Below are 24,086 nucleotides of genomic sequence, written 5' to 3'. Positions count from 1 at the left end.
AATTCCAGAACTAAATGTAGAATATGTTCAAAAGATTTTAGTTTTTTCTTAATTATCCGAATTTTTGTAATAGACGAAATTAAAACTCATTAAAATGTTTATCTCTATCCAATAAGATAAGCATTTTATTCGTTTATTTAGTGATTTCTGCTTTTCTCAGCAAGTTATACTTTAGTCGTGCTTACTTTATGTATGTATCATATATATATATATATATATATCAGTCTGTTTGCGCGTATACTTATATTAATGAATACCCATATATATATAGTAACGAATGAATACAAATAAAGGACTTAACATTTTGATTAATAATTTACCGTTTGTTGGAATTACAGAAAACTGCAGTGTGAATGAACGTGGACAGCCACTGAACAGATAAGATTAGTGACGTACTAATAAAGAGGTAACCATGGAGGACGGCCATTGCAAAACAGTGGACGAGGTTTTAAATTACTTCAACGTTGAACCTGAGAAGGGATTAGGACTTGATCAAGTCAAGAGGAACCAGGAAAAGTATGGTCTCAACGGTAAGTAAACTCATTTTCTATGTCTCCACCTATGTCTCTTTGACTATTGCTGTATTATTGGTTCGTACGTGCAATGATTTTTACTCTTATTACTCACAGTCTTTACGTATCAATCATAAACCAATTTTATGTCTCCAAGATATCATTAAACAGTTTATCGTTTATTATCGATAACGTAATAGGGTTATAAAATAGCAGCATAACATACTGCTTATTGTAACTAACCTATGAATCTAAGAAAGCTGTGCATGTTTGTACCCCAACTTAAAGAGTTGCAAAAAAAAAAAGAGCTTTGAAATTAATAATATTTTGGAGACGATTTAAAGACGATGTTAAGACGATGTTACACGTTCAGTGTATCGAAAATTTGTTATTCGACAAAGGCAATTTCCGCGGTAAAAGTGAGTCTATCGAAGTAGTTGCTAGCATTGGTCCGTACACGACGCGCGATATTTACCCCCACCATGCACGGTTTCACTGCCAGTGCTTTAGTACACGTGTTCGAAGTTTCCTCAATGGTTCGCATCGATAAAGTACTCCGAATTGTTCAGACGCTTCTTAATCCTTTGCGGACATGAAACGAAAATAACCATACCATGAGATACGTTGAGCAATTGAAAATTAGAAATTGAGGGAAATTTTCTGAATTAAAAAAATATATGCTACGTTGATGGCAATGTTAAAATTATTTTTCGCTATGTTTCAAGCAGCTTTCGCTCTAAAAAATAAAAGATTTCTATGGATATTTTGACACTCGTCTCTAAAGGGTTAAGCCTATTCTACCTTTACGATACGCATATTCTCCTATTTAATACAATCTGTTTATCCCTCGAATAATTTTGAATCTATCGGAACGGGAAAGAATATTTACAAGTATTACTTTCCTCGACATTTACATAGGTATAACGTATACTATCAAACATTTTTTATTACATTAAAGTTTTCGGAGACACTAAAAGTAGCACTTGACTTTGCCTTTAAACAAATATTTAAATGAAGTAATATTCGAAAGCTTTCCTTTCAGAGTCGTTATTTCGTGTATCCGTGTAATAACGATCACAAATAGGTATAGAATCAACGTTGAACGATAAAATTGAAATTAAGTGTTCGATGAAAGCCTAATAAGCTACTTATGTTAATCGTTATTCAATTAAACAGCTCTCAGGATTAATATCAGTCTTGAAACAAGCTAAAAGAGAAAAAAAATTGTCCCTTTTTCACTTGTCAGACAATATTAAAAGTGGGAGAAAGCGTTAGCACCGCAAGGTTGTTCCCAACTGAGCGTTGTATTTGAAAATAATAATAGGTCGTGGATTGTCAATAGTAGCCTTGAATCATTAGAATCACGGCATTCACGGACAACCAGTCGGAAGATATACGTTGCACCTTTTCTGAAGCAGCCTGGAATACCTGCTGGTTGACGACGTAAAATCGATTGGAAACGCGTTTAACGAACGGTCACGCGTAATTTAATACGCTTTTTCCACTGAAAACCACTCAGTGGATGGAAATTACTGTATTTGCCGAAAGGAACCTGTTGACGTTCTCAATACGTATGACCTACTTCGCTAATGTTTAATTTATTCGTTTGAGTCTATTTCAGCGAGAATAAAGGGAATCAGTTGGATATCGAGGATTTACAATTATCGTTCCATCAGCAGGTTTCGTTTGCGTTCCTACACACGCACGCGCACACACGCACACACAAAAAGGTGAAAAGGAAAAGAAAATGAGAAGAACGAAGGCAAGCTTAGACATTCGGTTATAAGCATTGTTTCATGCTCTATTTCTTTATTCAGTTTTCCGGAAATTATTATATACGTGCCCCAATTTGAGTTGGATGATCTAAGGTACGTGAACTGTTCATGATCGATAAGTCGAACGTATTGTTCATTGACGGTTTCCCGAGTTGGTTGAGTAATTCGTGATAAATATAATATTTCTCCTTCGAATGCAGATAGCTAAAAGAAACGGCACTGTTTGTAGGATGACCTAGTACTTCCCACGACAAAGGCTGCTCCAGATCAAGCACCTTTCCATTTGCAATACACGTTGTATACGTCGTGTTTGTCGAGGCATTTCTCGACGTTGCGGTTACAAAATTCGAGGGAACATTCAATGACATAACAGCGATCACGAGTCCTTAATCCACATGGAGGTCTCCATTGTACCCGCATGCGGGGTCGCACTCCTGAAAGAGTTAGAGGAGTCTCGATAGCATGACACGTACACAGCTACTGTTCTCATCGCGGACACTTTCCAATTCGATATCGAAACCAGTTAGCGTGCTATCGAATCGATTCGACGATCCATGAATGACTCCAATGCTCGGGTAAATACCCACATCACGCTCGCGAGACACGTAAAGCAGAACCGTTACGTCGATAGAATGGCTTTCCTATCTTCTCTTCTTTTTTTCGTTTTTTTTTTCCCCCTCCTTTTTCGTAATCGGTATCCTAGTATCGAATCGATCGAATCGTGCAATCGCACGTGGCATCCACCGTTTATTTTCGCAGAACGGTCTTTCGGTTGGCTAAACATCGAGTGCCAGATATTCTTCTCTCGCTCCGCGAGGAACGCCGATAAATAATCGAGGTGATTTACGTGATCTAAAAACGATCTCGATCTTCCACGGTCATAGCAGCGAACTCCACGAAACGCGAATATTTTGCACTTGGCTGGCTCTGGCTTCGTTATTGATATCGCAAAAGAGCACCGTCAGAGAATCTTCTTCCCTCTTTTCTCTTATCTATTCCTCCTTATTTCTGTCCTTCGTTTTCGTCGCGTCGACGAATGCAAACTCTCGGAGCGAATGACGCACTTGTTCTGGTACTACGTCGCTCTGAAAACACGCCGATTATCGCGTTATCAACAGCTGATTCGCGACCACGGGCACTGATTATCGGTGGTGCATTTCCCGATTTACGTTCCGCCAACCAGGTCCTCGTCGTATATTTTGCGGTCACAGCGATTTCGAGGTCGAGAATTGCGCGATTGCGCGATGCGAATCCGTTCATTTTGCATCGCGTATAGTTCGGTTTTATTCTATTTATTCTTAGTTATTTCAAATCGCGGTATTATTCACAAGAATGGAATCTCGTCCTTGACGTTTCAAAGAATTCATAACAAAGAGAGAAAAAATAGAGAGGGAGAGAAGTGAAAGAAGAAAAGGAGAAAAGGAAAGTTTTAGTTTAAATATTTGATTCTCCCTGGGAGAAGTAAGCATTGCACACTCTCTTCGCCAGAATAAAAATATCCGAGAAAAATCTGCCTCCGTTGTTCGTATCGTGGCAACTCGTTATGTTTCGCATATGTTAATCCACCGCGCGTTTCTTCGACCAGATTTCGTAAACAAATTAACGTGTTTACACACTCCTATACTCATCGGCATCGTAATACTTCAACGCGCCAGATCTCACTGTCCCGGATGGATTTAGCTAAATGTCGTTAAAAATCGACGCAGTAGCTCAATTTATCTCGGGTTCCGCATTTAGTCGAAGTAACCGTAAACAATACGTTTCGACCCTGAGTCTCGGGTGACTTTAATTACGATACACAATAGCCACGAAAGATTTCGCGATTTATAATCTAACCGTTGTCTTGTTCGACTCTCTTAACTCACGATTGTTTGCTAGTTCTCGATGTTAGTCCCTAGATTTATAGAGGATTAAAGTGTCTGTGACCAACAGGGGGCTCGACGTTCAGAGGAGCAGACCGTAAATCCGAAACAAACCGCGCGTCACCGGTTACAATTTACAGTTTCGTTTACACGAGCCCGAAAGAGCGTGTTACGATCTCTGGTTCGCGGGGAAAAACCGCGATTTTCCACGAGCCTGCGTCCGATTGGGATCCTCGATCGCGAGGCTCACGCGAAATAGACGTTCGCGCTCCGCCAAGTATCGTCTTTCGTTTACGAAAATAAAATACAGCGAGAAACAAAGTCCAGCGGCTGGTGCAGATCTGTTTCTCCCGTTCGACTCGGTCAGACACTCTTGGCTACCACGGTTGGCTGCTGTAGTCGTTGAACGACGCTTTCTTGTCGGTATATCGTCGGAGAAGCGTTACTAACCGCTGCATTAATCCAACAGGCACTGGTCTATACGCGCTTTCGGTTAGGTTGCTTGCACAACGATCCTTCATAGTCGCGAGGAAGAATCGTGGCGTCTGCAAACGTTCGGACTCTAAAATTGGATCTTGCGCGGGTTGCATTTGAATTCCGGGATTAATTCGATTCGATTAGCCGGCGCAACTCTTTCGTGGCTGATCTCATTTTCCATCTATGCAAAGGACGGTTATTTATACCAATTATGAAACGAAACGTATCGGATATGATAAAACAAACAGGATCGCCTGACTTAGCTTTAGGGGACCACGAGATCTCCACTCTTAGACCAACGATTATTCGTTTGTTCGGTTCGAGGAGTGGAAAGCCGCGTATACGCGAAGGAAACACGATAAGTCACGTTTCTCGTGTTTTGCAAGAGAGTATACCGAACCCTCTGTAGGTAATTTAGGTCGTTGACGATTCCAATGAAAATCCTCTTTCTTCGTTGTACGATATTTTAAGCATTTCCCTCGAAGCACTTTTGTACAATCTACCAGAGATTCTGGTAAATGATCCAGAATTTTTGTAGATTTTATTAATAACCGAGAGTCGCGAAAGAGTTAGACTATAGATATTCCGGCCTGTCTACAGAGTTTAAGTTTCGCTGCGCTTTTAGTCCATCAGATATTGCCAGGAATCTCTCGTAATTGGATTTTCTGATTAAATACGCCTTTGCCAAGCCTTCATTGTCGCGGAATTAGTTATTAGGCCGTTGGTCTTTCACAAAATTCCACGAACTTACCGTTCCTTTTTAAAAGGCTTATATCTTTAGACCGAATAGACCGTTCCTTTCATTATATCTCGAGCCAAATGAACTCTGCCAGATTTGTTACAAAGGCCAGGACATAACGAGGTCGTAAATTGAAGCATCGCTAACCAGCACCGGCTGCTTTATTACCGAATTTCAGTCGGAAGAGTCTTTTCGTAAATCTCGCGACTTCGTGGATCCTCCGGTTGCGTGCGCGACCTATATCGATTATCGTGGAAACTCGATAAACGATATCGCGACAGGGGTTAATACACTGTATTACGCTTCGAATACTATCAGCTATCGTATTTCGACTCGCTGTCTAATTACACCGGCTCGACTTTGCACGACCGATAAACACAGTCGCCCCTCGCGATGTTTCGATCCCGGATCACGGAAACGATACATCGAGAAGCGATTGTCGCAAACGTGTTCGGCATGGAAACAGGCGAGTCATTCGTTGGGTGGAATTTTACGTAACTAGAAGTGAAAATAACAACCTCGGTGTACCTGTTATAACCGATCAACTAGCGCCTGTGAATTCATCATTGGGGCCGGACGAAACGTTTATCGCGGATGGAGCATCTGTATACAGGATAGTCGATAAAGATCGCGTTAAACTCGAAGTGTAAATACCACTCGATGAAACGAAGCTGTTCCCCGAGTATTTTTGTAAAAGTCGTTTTCTAGTAGTTCCTTCATAAAAGATCGGTTGTTTGGAATATCCGTCGACCATCTGAATTCTGCTCTATCTTTAATGAAGCCCTCAGCGTTCACGTGTGTCTCTCTCTTATCTCGTGTGAAATAATTTTCGATAGATCGTAAAAGGTAGCGTGTAGCGAATAGAAAAATAAACGCGCGCGTGTGCGTTTCGCGGCTCGTTTATTTCGATCTCGAAATATTCGAGACGTCGACGCGTAAGGTGCTCGCGCGACGCTCTGCGTCCTTCTTCTTCTTCGTTTCGACTCGCGCGCGTTGCGAGCGGATCCTGATTCACGGTTGAGAGCGCGTCAACATGGCGACAGTAAACCCGCGAAGATACGACGCGAATAAGCTTCGACTGTCGTTTCGCGGAAGGATAAATTCTCGCCGAACTTCGCGGAGAGCAGAGGAATAACGGACAAATAAAATTACGACAAAACACGGAGCGTTTGGCTTGGGTTCCACGGCAAATCGCCGGGTTACACGCGACGGGCTCGTTTGTCAAATTTGGAACTGCGGGAAGCACCGTGTCGTCAACCTTTCAACGCTAGGCACCAGTCGAGTGTACGGGTCTGGCTGACGTAGAGATCGAGATGTAGTTACCGGAGACATCGTATTTCGACGTTTGATTGACTGTACAGGTTCAGATACATCGGAACTGTCGTATGATTACGAATCGGTTCGAGGTCTGTACAGATGGACGATTTCAATTACAAGTGGAACAGCATCGGAGACACTTTAATTTTCCTGACGACCAGCAGACGGTGGAATTGATGCAATCGGTTTATAATCGCTTGACCACGTTACCTAGTCGTTGCAATAGAGTCTAACGAGTCTTTCTCGGTCTTTGGTTTTGATTTATGACTCTATATTACCTCCTTTGTTTTATTCGTATCCCACAAATGATTGAGTTTATTAAAAATATACGTAGTATCACATTTCTCGCGCGAAAATTTTACTTTCATAGATTGAGAAACTCTGTTGTAACGATAAATTAATTATCGAGATCCGGTGTTTTCAGTAGCGCGTAACATCGAGTCAGCTCGAATGAAACATCACAAAAGGAATAGTTACACGATAGTTCGCGTCGAATTTTTTCGGAGTAAATTTTGTACGAGATAGCGACGTATAGTTTTGATAGCGTTACCTGTAACACCTCACCTTCGCCTGTGCTTCGATTTGGCTTCATGTTGCTTTACTCGTTCTTAGACTTTCGTATTACATATGTATATTACTACGGTAAATAAACCTAACCCAGACCATAGTATATATCGTACTCGATGCTTCCCGCTCTAATTCTCGACTCATTGACAGTCGAGCTGGTCTAAGAAAGAAACTCTTTGTACACCCGTGGGCGCGTTCTCTGATATTTACAAGGATAGATGAGAATTTTCTGAGGCGAGAAAAATTCTCTGCGAAATGTCGATTCGTAACTCGCTTCGTGGCTGAGGGAGGAAAAATTACTTTGAATATTCCCATATCGTAATGAACCTGTGGACGCAATCGTGCCGCTTCCTTTTATCGTGCGTTCTTTTGTGCGCGTGCACATTCGCTAGATAACGAAATTACGCTTTAAATAGGACAGAACGGCCTTTAAATCTACGAACACGCCACGCACGAGCCGCGTAAATAGTAATTAACGAACGTTTCCCCTGCTGAAAAATCTGTAGTTAAACCGATCTATGGTCACGATTCCATTTTAACGAGCCACGTCGAGTTGGCCGCTACGCCTGATGCAGCATTCAACATTTTCGTCCAAATTTCCGTTTTATCGCAGTCGAGGTTATTAAAATCTTCCAGTTACGAATTTTGCATTTTTTCATCTTTTTTTTTTCACACCTTTTCCCTCTTTTTTCCTCATTCGTCAAGATATCAATCGTTGACTTTGCTCGTGTGGTAAATGTAAACATAGGTATAGGAGATATGAGATCATTTAGGTTGGAACGGAGCGTGTGTCAATTTTGGAAACGTGGTTTTATATTTAATCGAACATATATCAGGCAAAGTTGAATGATAATTAGCCTTTAATCGGCTGTTCGTAAATACAAAATTGTACCAAAATATCGAGTATTTATCTTACGCCAGAGATCGTAATTGGCTTCCTTTTTTTAGAACGAAACAAAATATTTATTCCTAACCCACACCATTCGTTAACGTCTCTCTGCCTTCCTTTCTCGTTTTTTCCAAGTAAATTCCTACAAATTTATTGGATTCGCTGTATATTTTATCTGGAGGCAACTGGAACCGCTGTACGCCGTGTTTCATCCGAATTTCACCATCGTTACGATCTAAACGGACGCGTTTGCGTTTGTTGGAACGAAAAGGAAGTTCAAGGTCTGCTTATTTCCACGCGAAGCTTATCGACGACGTTATATGGACTGGCCGAGCAAGAAGTAATTACGACGTTCCGCGGAGCTCGACGTTTTCCTTTTTTCGGTGAAAAGCCTCCGGGAAACGTCTGCTGTTTAGAAAAGCAACGAGGGTACTTCCTGAGAACGCTGGAACGAGCACGCTGCCTCTTTCGCGGACAATGCACACTGAAACTAGGTACAGGACGACAGCATGACGACACGAATTCACGGTTTAAATCCTTTCCATTAATTTATTGCTCGCGGCTTTTATTTCTTTTTTTTTCCTATATTTATATATGAAGAGAAAAATTGAATATACGCTACGTAAATATTTGCGGAAATCGTACAATAACATTTCTAGGGGCTTTCATTTTTAAAAAATTGGAAAAATTCAAACGTAATATCCAGTTTTATGAAACTTGGTAAAAGTTAATGGGCGATTTTTTCTTTTCAAGTGATTACATTTTGATTGACGAGTATTCTACCGACGCGATAGCAAATAAAATAATTAATACGATAGAACATGCACCGGATACAGTTCTATTTACACGTACCAGTTGTAACGAATAAATCGCACACTAGCATCTATGGGGTTTCTCAAAAATCGAGTGATTCGATTCGTGGTAATTTAGATCCCGGCAAAATATTGTTATAGAACCTTCAGACGTTTTAGAATTTTCTAAATTTTCCGTATTTATTTTATATTACAAAAACTTGTAAGTAGAAAGGAAATTCATGGATAGGAAAGTACTTTATATTGGTCTGATAAGTGCTATTGCTGTTCACTCTGTGTTTACTTCTCTTCTTTTTCCTTTTTCGAATCGTTGATTATTCTATCCGCGTAAATGTCGAGGTTCGATGATGGCGGTTTTCGTTCAGCGAAATTCTTCCCGGATCTCCTTGACGTCATAGAGATAGGCGCCTATCGGAAACAATAACAGATTTCTTTGAAATAAAGTCAATCTTCTGGAGGCATGTGAATTCCGTACTACGATAGATGAGTCATCTTCGCAGAATTTTCTCTCGCTATTTCGAGAAACTTGTAATCATCGCGGCGGCAGTACGTTGACTCTGTCTTACGTTAAGCGTTAATCGAATTTCGTTTTCCGCCATATCGTGTTTTGGTATCTGTACGGTTTACAGCGTGCTGCTTATTTCGCGTCAGTGATAAAATCGTAACGGAAAGACTAATTACCGCGATAAAGCGCGGCTGTGGTGAAAAACACCTCGACTCGAAATTGCCCGATTAAAAATTGTCGTACGAAAATCGTCCAAAGAAAAGACGCCAGTGGAGTAGAGAATGGCGAGGAAAGTTGTGCAAAAGTCGAAAAGAAAATAAAGTAAATAATTTAAAAACAGCAGCAAACGTAAAAGAAATATCTAAAAAAGAGATATAAAAACTGAAGAGACGTGAAGCTTGAATGAAAATGCAGTAAGAGATACTTATAAATAAGCTTCGAAGGACTCGTGGAAATACAACGTTTAAGGACATCGGGGTACATAGGAGGAATAGTACAGGCAGAAATAAAAGCCCGTCTAACTGTACTAATTGAAACTAACCTTAGTTACGCCCGCGACTTTGAAAACGTGTACCCAAATCGCTGACCCGTTACCAATTTATTTTATTTTCTACAACGACTGCAAGAATACAAAGTGCAGTGTCACCCGTCTCTTCGCATCTATATATTTATATTTTTAACCCTTTGTACTCGAGAGTCTGCCTTTAGTCACCGTTTAATCAAATTCCGAAGATCAAATTTCAAATAAGTAAGATTTCTTATTTACTTTGATTTAAAAATATCCTCGACTCTGTGACAGAAGGTCTTCGAATCGCTACATTTTTGTAAAAAAAGGAAGAATGACAAAGTTTTAAGGGGTAGCACTGAACCTACAATGACCGATGAATGAAAAAAGGAAAGAAGAAACTTAAGAAAAATATCGAACAATTACACGTATATTGAAAGAAAAATCACGCAGAGAAGAAAAAAAAGTTTTAAAAATGATTATTCGAATCGTGGTAGGATTAGTATATCGTTGCACGTTACTTATTTTTTTAATTCACTGTTACCCTTGTTTCTTCTTTCGTTTTATAATTACCTTGTTACCGTTATTGCCATTTTCATCAATTATCGTATTTCAAGTTTAAAATCGGAGCAAGTACTGCGACCACTCGGATTTTTCTTTCCATTCGACATTGATGGCCAGGATTTCGCGATGATTACCGTGTCGGATGGCTATGCGGAAAATCGCGCAAATCAACTCTATTTTTCGTGGCAGTTTATTATGCCACGATTATGCTTCACGTTTTTCGTTGGGTCGTTGTTTGATTGCACAGTCGTGGATGTAGACACTTTTTCTCGTGGCTCCCTTAATACGTCATAGAAACACTGTGGAAATTCACTGGAGCGATATCGCGGGCTATCTCGAGGATTTTAATCTGCCTGACGGTTTTTAATCAGGAACCATATAACGTGCTACTATTGTAAATTATCTGCTGCGTTGAACGTCGAGCGGTAGCGCTTCTTTTGTTTGAGGATTATGATTTCGAAGTTCTATATATTCCTTTTTCTTCCCATATCTCCGACTCTCGATGCAAGATCGACCAGCGTAGTTTTTTTTCTCTGGAAAAATGTGTTTTTACGTTATAATAATTCAAAAGACACACGAGAATTCGCGGAAACGTCTATCTTCGATGTTAAAATCAACCGTTCTTTTGACATTTCCTTGCTGCGAAGTGTCTTTCTGGAATTGATGAATAATTAAAGAAGTAACAGGAATAATTAAGGACTCGAGCGTAGAACGGACAAGCTTGAATTCTCGATCAGACAAGGTGAATAAACAGGTGTGAAAGATTGAAAACGGTGTTATTTGTAACGGCATTATCGCGGATGTTCATCGTCATTATCGTGCCAGATGTAAATTGCTTAGCGCGTAGAGTAGTCACTGTAAACAGAGCGTCGTTGATATACAATGTGTCTTTTATCTACGTTACGATTCCCGATTCGTTGCGCGTTAGTTCCGTTCTCCTCTCTTTCGCCTCTTTTCCCTGCGATCTGTAACCCCCGATAAATATTATTTCGCGTTAAATAACGATAGTTCGAAAATTTCACTCGAAATGACAGTCACGCCAGTTAGATAGATAACTATGCGCGCTTGTTTTAATTCGCGATAATACAGAGCAAACTGAAGGTAGAAGTTGCAAAATGAGATTTCGAGGAAATATCAGTGGAGACTTCTCGTCGAATTTTCCTCGAATAATGACACTCGTTTCTCCCAAGAGAGAAGAAGAAAAGAGGAGAAAGAGAGAGGGGCAGAAAATTGTATCAAAAGTCAAGGTATTCTAGAAATAGGAAATGAACAGTTACCGGCACGAAATAGATTTTCTCGTACACAGACGCGAAATATAATAAACAGCTTTAAATCGAGATAAACTGGAAGAACGCGCGTGTCGGCTTCCGCATGGCCTCAAATAAACGACGATATTAGTGCCTGTTGCACGTTGCCCGAATGCCAGGCTTCTGCTGCCACGAAACACGACGAACCTCGTGCTGGAAACCACTTTTACAGCCTATTTCCAATTTGGAAGAGTAATAACGCCAGAAACGCGGAACCCTGGCCGAGTCCGGGCAAGAGGAGCTCTGACTTCGATGTTACGAAATTTACAGATCCGTTGGAAACAGTCAGGAGCACGAGACATGGTCGTAAAACTGGCGGAAATATCTTGCGGAAGAAAACGAATCGTAAATTCCGTACGGTTCTTGTTAAAACGCGTTAAATTCGACTGAAATGAGATGGTAAAACGCAGGAGTTTGGTTGAAAGCTAACGTGGACCGATTAGCCATAGACGACGAATAGTTTCGAAAATGTCGGATTTCAACGCGAACCTCTCGATGAGAAATTTCCAGAATCTCCTGGCATCGCGGAAATCGATGAAACCAGTATTTTAATAACAGAACTCGTAGTACGCGCAAATATATATATTTTACCATCGATATTGCGTTCGGATTGTAACGGAGAAAATACCTTGGCGAGAGTTCTATTGTTCCTCGCGTTCATCCGGGGGGAAAAAAATGAAAAAAGATAGAGATGATTGATGAAAAAATGAAAAAATTATTACTCGATCGAGTCCTTCTAAATCGAATTACCTCTCTCCATCGTTTGGCGAAACGCGTTGGATTATTTTCACCGACATCATCGGTAATGAAATATGCAGCTCGGAAGAGGAAAAGATAAAGGAGACACGAAAGACGAGGAAAAGGCGGAAAATGAATATTAATTATTCCTATCGGATTGACCGACGCGACGAGAACTCGATTTTCCATAGCAGGTCTAGCCAGCTTAGAGACTTAAATCTGACGTGGTCGAGTCGGAGCGTAAGCAACCACGTCAGACCGCATCGCCGTTTGATTCATTATTAATAAGTTCTCCTGAAAGTTACGTTCTCCCGTATTTCGTTCCCTATATCGCGATATACACGCGTGCTCGCGATCGAAACCTCGGAGATCCACGACTGAAACTGGTTCCGCATTGGACATCCGTCGTTCTCGTACGAAATAACGCTCGGTTCTTGGCGAAAATCGGCTCATAGCGAGTAAATCGCGCGCGTTACAGTGAAATTGCATTAGCAGTTGTCGCGGCAAATGGGGTTAATTCGTTTTAAGGCCGCACTTGGAAGTTACGGCTCGTTTGCGGTGTTTTAGCATGTTCTCGGTTCGCGCACGTCCCGACGCCGACGTCTGTTGCCCGAATATCGTCAGGCTAGCTAGGATTTCCCTCCCCGTTCGCCATTCTCTCTTCTTCGATCGTTGATTACGCGTTAATTGGTCGAGAGACGTTTCAATTTCGAACCGGTTGACAGGTTAACGAACTAGATGGCAGGGTGGTGACGTGCTTCTGCTTCGCGGTAATAGGAACAAATGGTACCTTCATGGCTCCCGTTCGTTCATCGCGCTTCGAAGAAACATTCTTGCGTTACGCACACACGAACCGTTCGTTCCCGTTCGCGATTTTTCATTGTTTCTTCCCAGGGAGGAAGATCGCATCGCGTCTTTGCGCTGTTTTATGTAATAGAGATGCAGTATTGTCACTGCAAACGGCATAGCGAGGTCGTATAATTGATCAGACATTGAAATTTCCATGTTTCTAGAACAGAACTGGGAATTTTCTTCGCAAAGCTGATGCCTTCGGATAAATAAGTAAACGAATTAACTCTTTTCGGTTAGGCTGTACCGTTATGTATGCACGAACGACAAAGTATGCATCAGACTTCGATCGGCGAATAACAGTTGTACTTCTGGCTATGGACAAATCGTAATTACACAATTACAACAATGTATGTTACGATACTTCCTGACCTCGCCGTACTTTTTCCAGCAACTTTACCTCGGTTATCAGAAACTAGGACAAAGTTGCCTCGCGTCCTTCTTCTTTCAGAACTATTTGCCAGTCTTCCAATCGATTTTCAGAAATAAGTCGCGCAAGAGTCGCGAACGGGAGAAACACAGGAACATCGTTAAACATCGTTAAACATCGTTAAACAACAGTGATGTTTCGTTAGTTTATAATCGCTATTTAAATTATTCCTTACGCAAACGTGTATACATCTTGTACATTGCACAACGAGAACTTGGATGATTTCTATCGCTCGCACGCTAGCAAACTATGCACGACAGTTGATTTAGTCCGTGCATGTGCAATAGTCGCAGGTAACGAAGCGATATACGGTCGGATGACCACGTGGCCAGCAAAAGGTCAAAATGTTTTGTCGCGCTTGCAACGTTATGACAATTTAGCACCGTCTAAATTAACGGTAACATAGCACCCTCCTATTGTCGCGATGTTTCATGCATGCATGCGTATATTTACATCGTGTCGTCATGGTAGAAGCAGCCGTGTTATCTTCTCTCGGCAATGAAAGATCGGTACCGATCGGTCGGAGCACGTGTGCAGTTTGCATTTTAATATCAACGGGAACGAATTTACGTAATCGAAGCACTCTAATGATTTTCCAGCTTGCGCGGACCCAGTCATTAACGTCGTATCAGCCGTGTCAGGCGAACGTTTTACACGCATCGGTATTATCTTCGTAATTCGTTAAGTGCTGGTGGAAAATTATGTCCGCCATAGGAATTTCGCAATAACGATCGTCGGGAGAATCAACGCGAACAAGAGCTTCGTGAATACTTCGAGATAGCATCGACGGGTTTTCCGCGAAACAGGCTGTAACGTATCGTCGAAGGAATGCCGATTTCGCAATACGAATTCGCGAGGAGAGCGTATTTGCGATGAACGGTGATTCGTAGGTGTGTTATTTTCGAGATTGTAATTACCGATAATCGGCCTCTTCCGTCCAAAAGTTCTCTCATTAAAGCTGGATATCAGAAGTTTTGCCGTAGAATTAAAAATAGTTTCTTCGCGAGTAAAAAGCTTTGAAGTTTCGAATTTTGCCCGTAGACGAAGTCGGTTTCGCTTCACCGTGAATTCTTCAAACGCAAAGTCAGCGTGCAATTATTTATAATTGATCGAGATCCTATCGCCGGCCGAATTGCCGTGAAATTTCCCATGTTCGAATAATTAATGAGCCGCGTAATAACCGTGTTGCAAGTTAATAGCCTCTCGCGTCAGCGACTGATTAATTTCGAAAATTTCTCAATATTTGCGAATAAAAACATGCGTTCCCGGTGGAAAGTAGAAAGCTTGCGACTCGTAAACGGGAAATTCGCTGAAGAGAAATGTCTAAGCGTCGGTGCACTTTCACTCGAGGCGAAACATCGGCAAAAGGAGATAGCGATGACGCGAATACGTCGAGGAGTGAGTCCCAGAGTCCGTTGAACGTTGGATAATTCGTTAAAAATTGGCAGATAATGTTGGTGGATAATTTACCAATGCGATTGGTCGATTCACGGGTAACTAACGGGCTAGGCCGATTTTAGCAACAATTTTCACGCTCGCGTTGGCCACCGATCGATCTAAACATCTTCCAGTGTCCGATGTGTTTGCACGTTAGGCGCGTTTCCATGTGGATGGCACGGATATGCGATTGTCGCTTGAAATCCAGTGTCCACGATGCACTCGATCGTTCGATGGAAATATAATAGTGACGTGGAGTTGAAATGTGGAGTTTTATTTTTCTCGCTTTCCTCCTACGGGATAATCGAAGGGTTTTTCCGTTTAACGTTCAATTAAATTCACCTCGAGCAAATTCGATTAAAAATTCGACATTTTTATAAACTTTTTGTAATACGTAAATTTTGTTTAATTCAGCAGGAATTTCGTGTGCGAATCGTGTTTCCTCTTCTTTGTGTCTGTGTGTGCGTTAAATTGCCCAGGGGATGGAAAAAGGGAAAAGGGAAATAATTAATTCGTTTTGCAATCGCGATGACCTTTCGTGGATTCTAATTTTAAGGCCGGCCTTGGACTTCAACGTGTATCGACATATCGAATTAATTATCGCGTGCAATTTATTTTAATTTCGTTTATCGCAGAGTGATCTATATTTTTTATGTGCTTTAACAACGGATCTCTCTGTTTTATTCTTAGCCGCTGGGGATAGACCAGGAATAGCGATTTGGTTGGAAATACAGGAAAAATGTCTAGGTTAAACACGAGTAGCCGTTTCAAGTTCGGTTTCAAGTTCGCGATAGTTTCAATTTTGCTACAATGGCGCGATTGTTCTTCGAATTAGCAACGCTTTTGCGCGAGATGAATACGTCTTTTGGTACCGTAAAAATAGACGATCATCCGAGATTTATCTATTAAACAGCGTCAAAATCGATCTCCGTTCTAATACAATTCACAGGACAACGAATGGAAATTTATCGCCAGATGCAAGGTGTCTCGATTTAATTCGCAATCCGATTCAACGGGATTCGGAACGATTGCGAAGTACGGGAAACCGATCGCCATAAAATTCAGCGCCGCGACACTTCGGATTGGAAATCGAAATAGAATCGTGCATCTATCCGCGGAGGAAAGTAATTGATGGTCAGCTGGGCCAAGATACCCGAGCTCCATGGATCCTAGGTTTAAAGATAGCGATGCGCGCTATATTTTCGAGCGTTTCATTATCGTTAATCATGTCGCGTAATTGGCCCGGAAAAATGCACGCAGATGGTCCCGTTTCCCTCGATGCACTCTAGAACCGATGTTTTCCCTCCTTCGAAACGCTGATAAATCGTCACACGTGATAGCGTAATGTAGCACACCAGAAATAAGCAACGCCGAGGCGCGGTGTATCCTAGCGTAAAGCGAGCCAGAAACTTGAGAAACTCGTGGTTTCGTGGCCTCTTCCGGCTCGCAAACTCGAGATTTTCATTATTACTCGAGGCCGAGACGAGACACTTTCATCGGCCACAATTTCCGATAAACGTTTCAACGGCGAATTCGCGATTTGCGCGGAATTTTTCAGCCGCTTCCAACGACTTTCATTACCGCGACGACGTCGGGATTTGACATTGGTAGAGGAAAAAGGCAGCTTACGCGACAAATTTCAAAGTACACTCGGCCGTTGCAGACGTGTCACGGTGCTGATTTAGTCGACCAAGTGTTAAAGAACCCGAGTTTGCACAGTTCTTTAATACAGCCCCGAAAGGATTTCGCGGCAGAGCCGAAGACGCGAGGGATTTCCGGGCCGAGTGTCGATCGTGCCTCGTCTTCTCGCTCCGCAAATGTAATTACGTTAAAACAGATCCAATTAACATTTCGCTTAGGGAGAACGCGAGCACGCGAATCGATGACCTTCTCTGTGCAACTCGTAACGAGCTGACTTAATGGTTTCGCGTTGGAAACGCGTCGTTATACCGGGTGACCTGACACGGAGCATCGGAAGTTTCGAAATTCGTGGAACAACGCGAATCTCATCTTATATATACTAACGATACTAACGATATTCCAGAATCGTGTAACGCAGAAATCCTCCAAGCCATTTTCCTGCGTAATAGCACGGAATTTTCTGCCGGTCGATTCTCGAAGTCGATCTTTCACCTACGAGACATCGGTTATGTAACTCGCAGCTATCAAATCTCGCGATTTGCCCGTTCGATCTGCGAGGAACTCGGGCCACCGTGCTCCGATGACTCGCACCGTGTACATTCTAATTACGATGTCATAAATCACGATTATGCAGCTAGCCCGCGTTAATAAATAACAATACGCACGAGGCGGTGTTTTTACAACGCAAATAGATCTCCACCTCGATGTACTTGCCAAAACTTACGTAACCTTTTATCAGATACTTGCATTTGCTGGCATTCCGTAACCTACATTTCAAAAATACACAATCAGACCCGAGAGGCGGGCACAGAAGCACGTGAAATGCCCGCCCGGTATTTATATCCGGCCCGAGATTCGCTATATTTCCCAAATTTCGAGCCGAACGATCGCGTAGGAAAGTTCCCGCCATTAACGACCGACCGATCGGCAACTACCACTTGGAAAACCAACAGTTGAAACTGAAACTATTTAACGCGACTTTCTTTCAAGAATATTCTTCCGCCAAGTTCCGAGATTTCGCGTGTCAAGGCTGAAGAATAAAATTTCGAACGCAAAGGTGATAGGTTACGGGGCTATAGCTCGTGTCGAAGATGGCCCTTCGAGGACGTCGAGTCTCGTTTACCCTACCACGCTTTCCCGAGATGCACCGAGGTTACTTCTCCACCTCGAGTTCGACTTCTCCACGCAATCTTTCACCGTTTTCGTCAAGTTTCTTCAATGTCCGTTCATCTTTAAAAGAAAAATCCGATATTCCCAAAGCGTTCTTTTCTCGAACAAATTTCAGCCGATGGAAAAGGAAAATTAATCCGAAATTTGTGTCAACGTGGCGTTTGTCACGGCTCTAGCCCAGCTTTGTAGCCCTGGTGTTAGCATCGTGTGCCATCGACTCAGCGTTGTGTGATTAATTCGTAACCGTGACGCTCCGCCAACGGGAGGACTGGACATTTTTCTTTTCATATTTTTTTTCCCTTCTGCCTTTTCGTTTTTATTTCTTTCTCTTTCTTCTCCCACGTTCCCCGGACGTTTCTACTCGCACGGAGGTGGCGCATTGTTCTCGCGAGAGCGTGTGTCGCACACACGGTGTACGTGGTCGCGATCGATGTGCCTTCTGAACGGGTATCAGAGGCCATTCGCGAAAAGCAAACGCGGAAAATTCGCGACAGTCGCGAGCGAGGTTTGCATGCCTTCTACGTTTGCTGGATCCTGGTGCCTGGTTGACCGACCTTGGTCATTCTAACTCTTTGACTTTGAATCCCGAATTTCTTTCGAGTTTATTTTATTCCTCTCTTTTATCTCTTTGGTTTGGGAATGTAATCGGTTCGCTAGTAAATCGGATTCGGTTTATTCTCGACGAATAATCCGGCGGGGTTAAGGTGACCCCAGGGTGCAGTAGATGGGGTAATAAAGTTTGGCACTTCTCTTGAATTACTCTCGAATCCCCAAAAAGCTGTCAGTTTTTCGAGGGTTATTTCTGATATTCTTTTAATTCGGAGACGCGATACCTTTTGGCAATAATAATGTCCGATTCTGGTTTGACCGTGTTTCGAAAGAACACCTGGCTGAATAAATAAATAAATTACAGGACGCATTTACCTCAACATCGATTTACGTTTAAACGCGTAGATTCCGAGATGTTTATTTAACACGAGTGCGTGGTGTTCATTTATATGCGTATTAGAAAGGAAAATAAGCGGGATAAAAAATTCGGGCTGTTTGTACACCGACTGGCGATTTTACGAAATGTATCGTGCCAGATTTAGCTAGAGAAATATCCGACTTGAACGGAAAGTTCGACAGACAGCGCATGTGGCCAACAGTGTTAGGGAATGTGTTAATACCGTATTAACCTTTTCTAATCGGATTTTTCTCTGCTCGTCTGCAAGATTACGATCGAATATAGTTTCCCGTTCCGACGAGTGAACCAAGAATTAATAATTTCTCTGCGCAAATCAGCAATGAGTAAAACGGTCCGATATAAACAAACTATACCTTTCGAGGACCGGCGTCGAAACACCCTTGTCCCTCGAGTAAATAAAAGTGGTTCTCTGCGAATGAAACGCGCCCCTATTATGCGAACTCGCATCTGTCGCGCAGTGGTAAAACCTGAAAGGAGAGACATACTTTGTCGAGGGGAACTGGAATTTCGAGAATCGTTTGTAAATCTTTCCACCGACAGATTTACGATGATATTCGTTGTTCTCTACTTCGTTCTCTGATAATGCTACTTCGTTTCAACGCAGATTAACCCTTTGCACTCGAGAGGCGATTCTCGGTCACCATTCGTTTTAATGTCATAACCTAAACACGAGTAAGCGACGATAACTACACGCGAAATATAAAAAAATAATAATGAAATAATAATAAAAATAATTCCGCTACGCAAATGTATAACTTTGACGTAAAAGATATCACCGAGCTTATAGAAACATAAGCAAAGCTTCTTCGTAACGAAAACGTCTTCGAGTAATAATCGAGATAAAATTCGATTATCATCGAATCAGTGTTCCGCGTCCGTTGGTTCGAGGCTGGAAATGATGGATGACCGGTGTCGAATTGGATATTGGTTAATTGCTTTGTTTTTACACCGCAGATTAGACGATATCGCGATTCGGTTGATGCATAGATACGTTAGTTAACCGCAACGGCAACCGCGAGACGTAATTCGCGCGTGTGAAAGCCTCTAAGCGTTCGAGTAATCCAATATCGAATCGGGCGTATTCGAATGCCGATCCGCGTGACGCAGAAGGGGATGAAATTAACGCAGACCTCGGAAACGAGAATTCACGCTCGTTGGAAGAACATGGACGGAGTATGAATGGAAATAATGGTATTACGTGTCCAGGGGTACGCGCGGTGTGAAGCGGCGGGATGAAGGATGAATTGTAAGTTTGAAAATTGGAGAAATGGACGCGAGGATCTCCTATTCGATATAGATCGTTATTATCGCAGTTGTCGAAGGAGATTCCGATCTTTTTTCGATATTACCAACACCCGTGAAGCGCTTGCAACGACGATATCGACTTCTTTCTAGCTACGTATTTTCTAACTTGCGTCAAGATTGCAAATCACTTCCGTACAAACGTACGTGTTCGTGCGTGCACAAACACGCGTTTAACACCGAGTTCCTGCGATTGATCTACTTTTGTTCTACTTACAACTTGCTGCGTTTTCAGTATACGTCAGCGGATGAACGTCGGCAAACACGCGATTTGCGCTTTCTCGTATACATCATTGATTCCCTGTTATTCAATTTTTTTCTCGTGTTTTTACATTTCCTGTCCAATTTCAAGCTCGGTGAAATTAAAAAGAAATTCTCTCTCCGGACAATCAATTTCTCGGTATCTCGTGTCAGTATAAAATAATTCGCGAATTATATTCGGCCAAAATTGCACTTCTGTTTCGACTATCGCGTTTCATTCCGACTCTCGACTTTCCACTTTCTCCCGGTTAAATTATCGCAGACACGAGGGGATGCAAGGAATATAAAGACGATTTTACTATCTCTAACCACGAAAATCCAGTCGCCGCTCTCGTTCCCTCGGGACTCGGGCCAGTTGCCACAAATCCGATCTCATCGAGTCTCTGTCATCCGCAAAATGCAAACAACCCCGATCCTCTTGGCGGCACGCCACTTCCTCGTACGAAAATTCGTGACATTCACGTTCCATATCTCACTCCTCTCTTTGTCTGCTCTCTCTTTCAAGAGAGATATAATGCACCTCGTTCTCCGTTAAACCGACTCATTTTCCTACCGTTTCCAACGAATTCTTGCAGCTTCTGCGAAGAGAACGATTAATCCTCGGGAAATGGTTACGTGGACCACTAAGCTATTTCGATGGTTGGTTTAGGAACTCGACGATCTTCAACTTGATGACTCAGGCGCTCGAGGAGCGTTCGCATAAACGGTTCGTTTACGTGAAACTTGCATAATCGTTGGACGCATCGGTATCGATTTCCATGGTGCTCATATCGCGGATGACATGATATGAGGATGATTCTTCTTTCGAGGAGCTATCGACGTCGTGCAGCCAAATTGCCACACAAGACATCAGTTCAGAGTTATAATTTTTCTTTTTCCTTCTTGCCTATAGTTCTACGTTTACGGCTTTTATGCGTGGCGAGTTATAACCAACGCGATTTCTGTACTGGCATTTTTAAATAAAGAAACGTAAGAGAATCGATAGGGCTTTAAGAGAGAGAAAGCAAAGAGAACGCAACTAAAGTTCTCGAACGTTGAAGACTGAAAGAACGATAGAAGCTATAGAACAGAAGGTTGTTCCTTGTAAGGAAGTAAGATTACCGAATTTACATAATCTTTTCCCTAGTTTAATGCTTTCGCCGGATCTCCAAAGTTTTTTCGTTAAAATTGAAAGTACTACCGAGTGCACGGTTCCCGCACGGAATATCCCAAGGGTACACGATGTTCTATCCCCATAGACGGAGAATTCTCGATGGAGAACGAGGTCTCGGCCCTATTTTTCGACGTGTTTTTGAGGCGAGCCCAGCCGGAATGCGATACCGCGTCGAATTTGCCGAATCTAGCAAAAACTGCACCGGAGATCGGGTTTGCTTCCGGTTTGCTTCCCGGAACTTGTTATCCGAATCGCAGCTCCGCGTCTCGTTTGCCTTTCCTCGTTTCAAAATTGCGCGTAAATAACATCCGCGAACTTTCCGAATCTACTTTTGCAAACATAAACTTCGCGTTGTTTCTTAGAAATTATGGCATCTTTGATTAAAAGTGAACTCGGCACATCGGAAATATTATCAGAATACGTAAATAGAGTTCCTAAACTTTCCTCATCCCCACAGGATCTGCAACGAAATTAGAAAATTAGTATAAAATACCTGGGAGGATTAAAATACCCGTTTATTCTTTAAATAATTCACGCGAACTAAAGGAAGAAAAAGAAGAAAGAAACCTGTCAAATCGAAGACATCCTCGAAAATCACGTAAACCGAATTTCGAAATATTTCGGTAAAAAGGAGAATATTTATAGATACGGTATGTTTTTTTCGCGAATATCGAATTCCATGGATTACAATTGAATTTAACTAATGGAGAACACTTTAACACCCTTTTCGTACGGTACGCAAGTACACGTCCATCAAGTCCAATCGACGCGATGGCGCCTCGGTGGATCCTAAATTGCGTCAGACCCCCCAGCACGTGTCGGATCAGAGGCGTCAGCCTCTAGAATTTCACTCGAAAACCGTATGGTTTCTTCGTTGAAAAGCCACTGGGAAATTTCGCGTTATTTTTTTTTTTTTTTTTCCCCTCCCCCAGATTGGACCAGTTTTTATCGGTTGTCACGGTAACGAGCGCCGATGAGCCGTCACCATGTAAGGGCGTTTATTATCGATTAGGAAAACGATGTTTGCGATGTCAGTACGCGAACGGTGCTTCAGCAATTCGAAGTAGGCTAGCTTAAAGGAGATGCTGCGAGCTGCCATGGGTTAAACCATCGAGATTGCACGTACGAACCACCCTAACTGGCTTTTTAACCCGTTTACAAAGGGTTGATCGCAAATCCTCGATACCTTCGACGTGGACATTTATACACCACATCTCCGCGGTACGAGAATATAATTATATTAACCCATTTGCATCATTTAGCAAAATAATCCGCGCCCGTTAACTGTTACTGGTCTATTTTAAATTTATTTACCGCGCAACTACCTGCAAAAATGAGTATTTACGTTATAACGTCGTATAAAATGATTTGATTTTAGAGTACGTATAATTTTTCGATTGAATATAAACAAGAGTTCCTTTGTTACGCTTAATTTCAATCAAAGGCTTGATAAACTCTCTTTAGAGCGAAGATGCGAATGGGTTAACACTATGTCGTACGCACATCTAACCGTGATTCTTTGGATATAATAAATCGTCAAGTTTTACAAATCTCCTTCTCGTGAATTTTCAATCCTGTCCCTCTATTTTCTCAAAATTCCAAGGATGTACATGTGTAAATAAGTACAAGATTGTTTGTGTTGTTTCGCGCATGGCACCAACGTGGTGCTACCGGACAGCATAGTGCTAATAGATCGTATTTGAGAACGTTTGCGAGGATTAGAAACGACCTAAATAATAATTGGTTCACGATAACGAACGACCCCGTTCACGGGCTAGCCTTTCGGTTCGATTTTAACCCTCTGTGACTCGTGGTTGCCGCACCGAGAACGAAAAATTCCATTACAGAGGATTAAAAATCGACAAAAAGCAACGTCCGATTGGAACAACGGTTACTTATCTCCGTTTCGTTTTGTCTGTTTCAGAATTGCCGGCCGAGGAGGGTAAGTCTCTACCAGCGAATGCTTTTCCTCTTTCGACGACGATCGACACGGTAAGCTCGTCTGTTAACAAATTGGCATTGATCTTGTTTAGAGCGTCTCGGGATAACGGAGACGTTCGTCGAGATAGCGATAGGATTATTTCGCGACCGATTCCACGTGTTCGCAGTTCGTAGGTGCGAGAGCGTAAAGAGATACGCGATGCAAACGATATACACGTCTGTTTGTCAGATATAATAGTTCCAAATGGTACTACTCGGCGGTTCTAATTGGCTAAATTTGCATACATAACGCTCGCGACATTGTTCGCGACGAAGTATCTCTCGAAACATCTCGCGCTCCTTTTCTCAGCTTTCGTTAAAACCATA

General features: G+C 42.1%; 1 protein-coding gene across 2 annotated transcripts in view; it reads left to right on the top strand.

Annotated features, from left to right (window-relative positions):
• The first annotated feature begins 412 nt into the window (after positions 1-412).
• Positions 413-24,086, top strand: part of LOC143220395 (calcium-transporting ATPase sarcoplasmic/endoplasmic reticulum type-like) — a 42,144-nt gene continuing 18,470 nt past the window's right edge. For both annotated transcript variants that reach the window (XM_076446050.1, XM_076446049.1), the window contains exons 1-2: positions 413-530; positions 23,704-23,721. In XM_076446050.1, coding sequence (XP_076302165.1) covers positions 413-530; positions 23,704-23,721 — 136 coding nt within the window. The remainder of the gene's footprint in view (positions 531-23,703; positions 23,722-24,086) is intronic.

This window comes from Lasioglossum baleicum, unplaced genomic scaffold, assembly GCF_051020765.1.
Source record: "Lasioglossum baleicum unplaced genomic scaffold, iyLasBale1 scaffold0895, whole genome shotgun sequence".
NCBI lineage: Eukaryota > Metazoa > Arthropoda > Insecta > Hymenoptera > Halictidae > Lasioglossum > Lasioglossum baleicum.
Note: the sequence above shows the minus strand (reverse complement) of the source record. Positions and strands in the feature narration are given on the sequence as shown.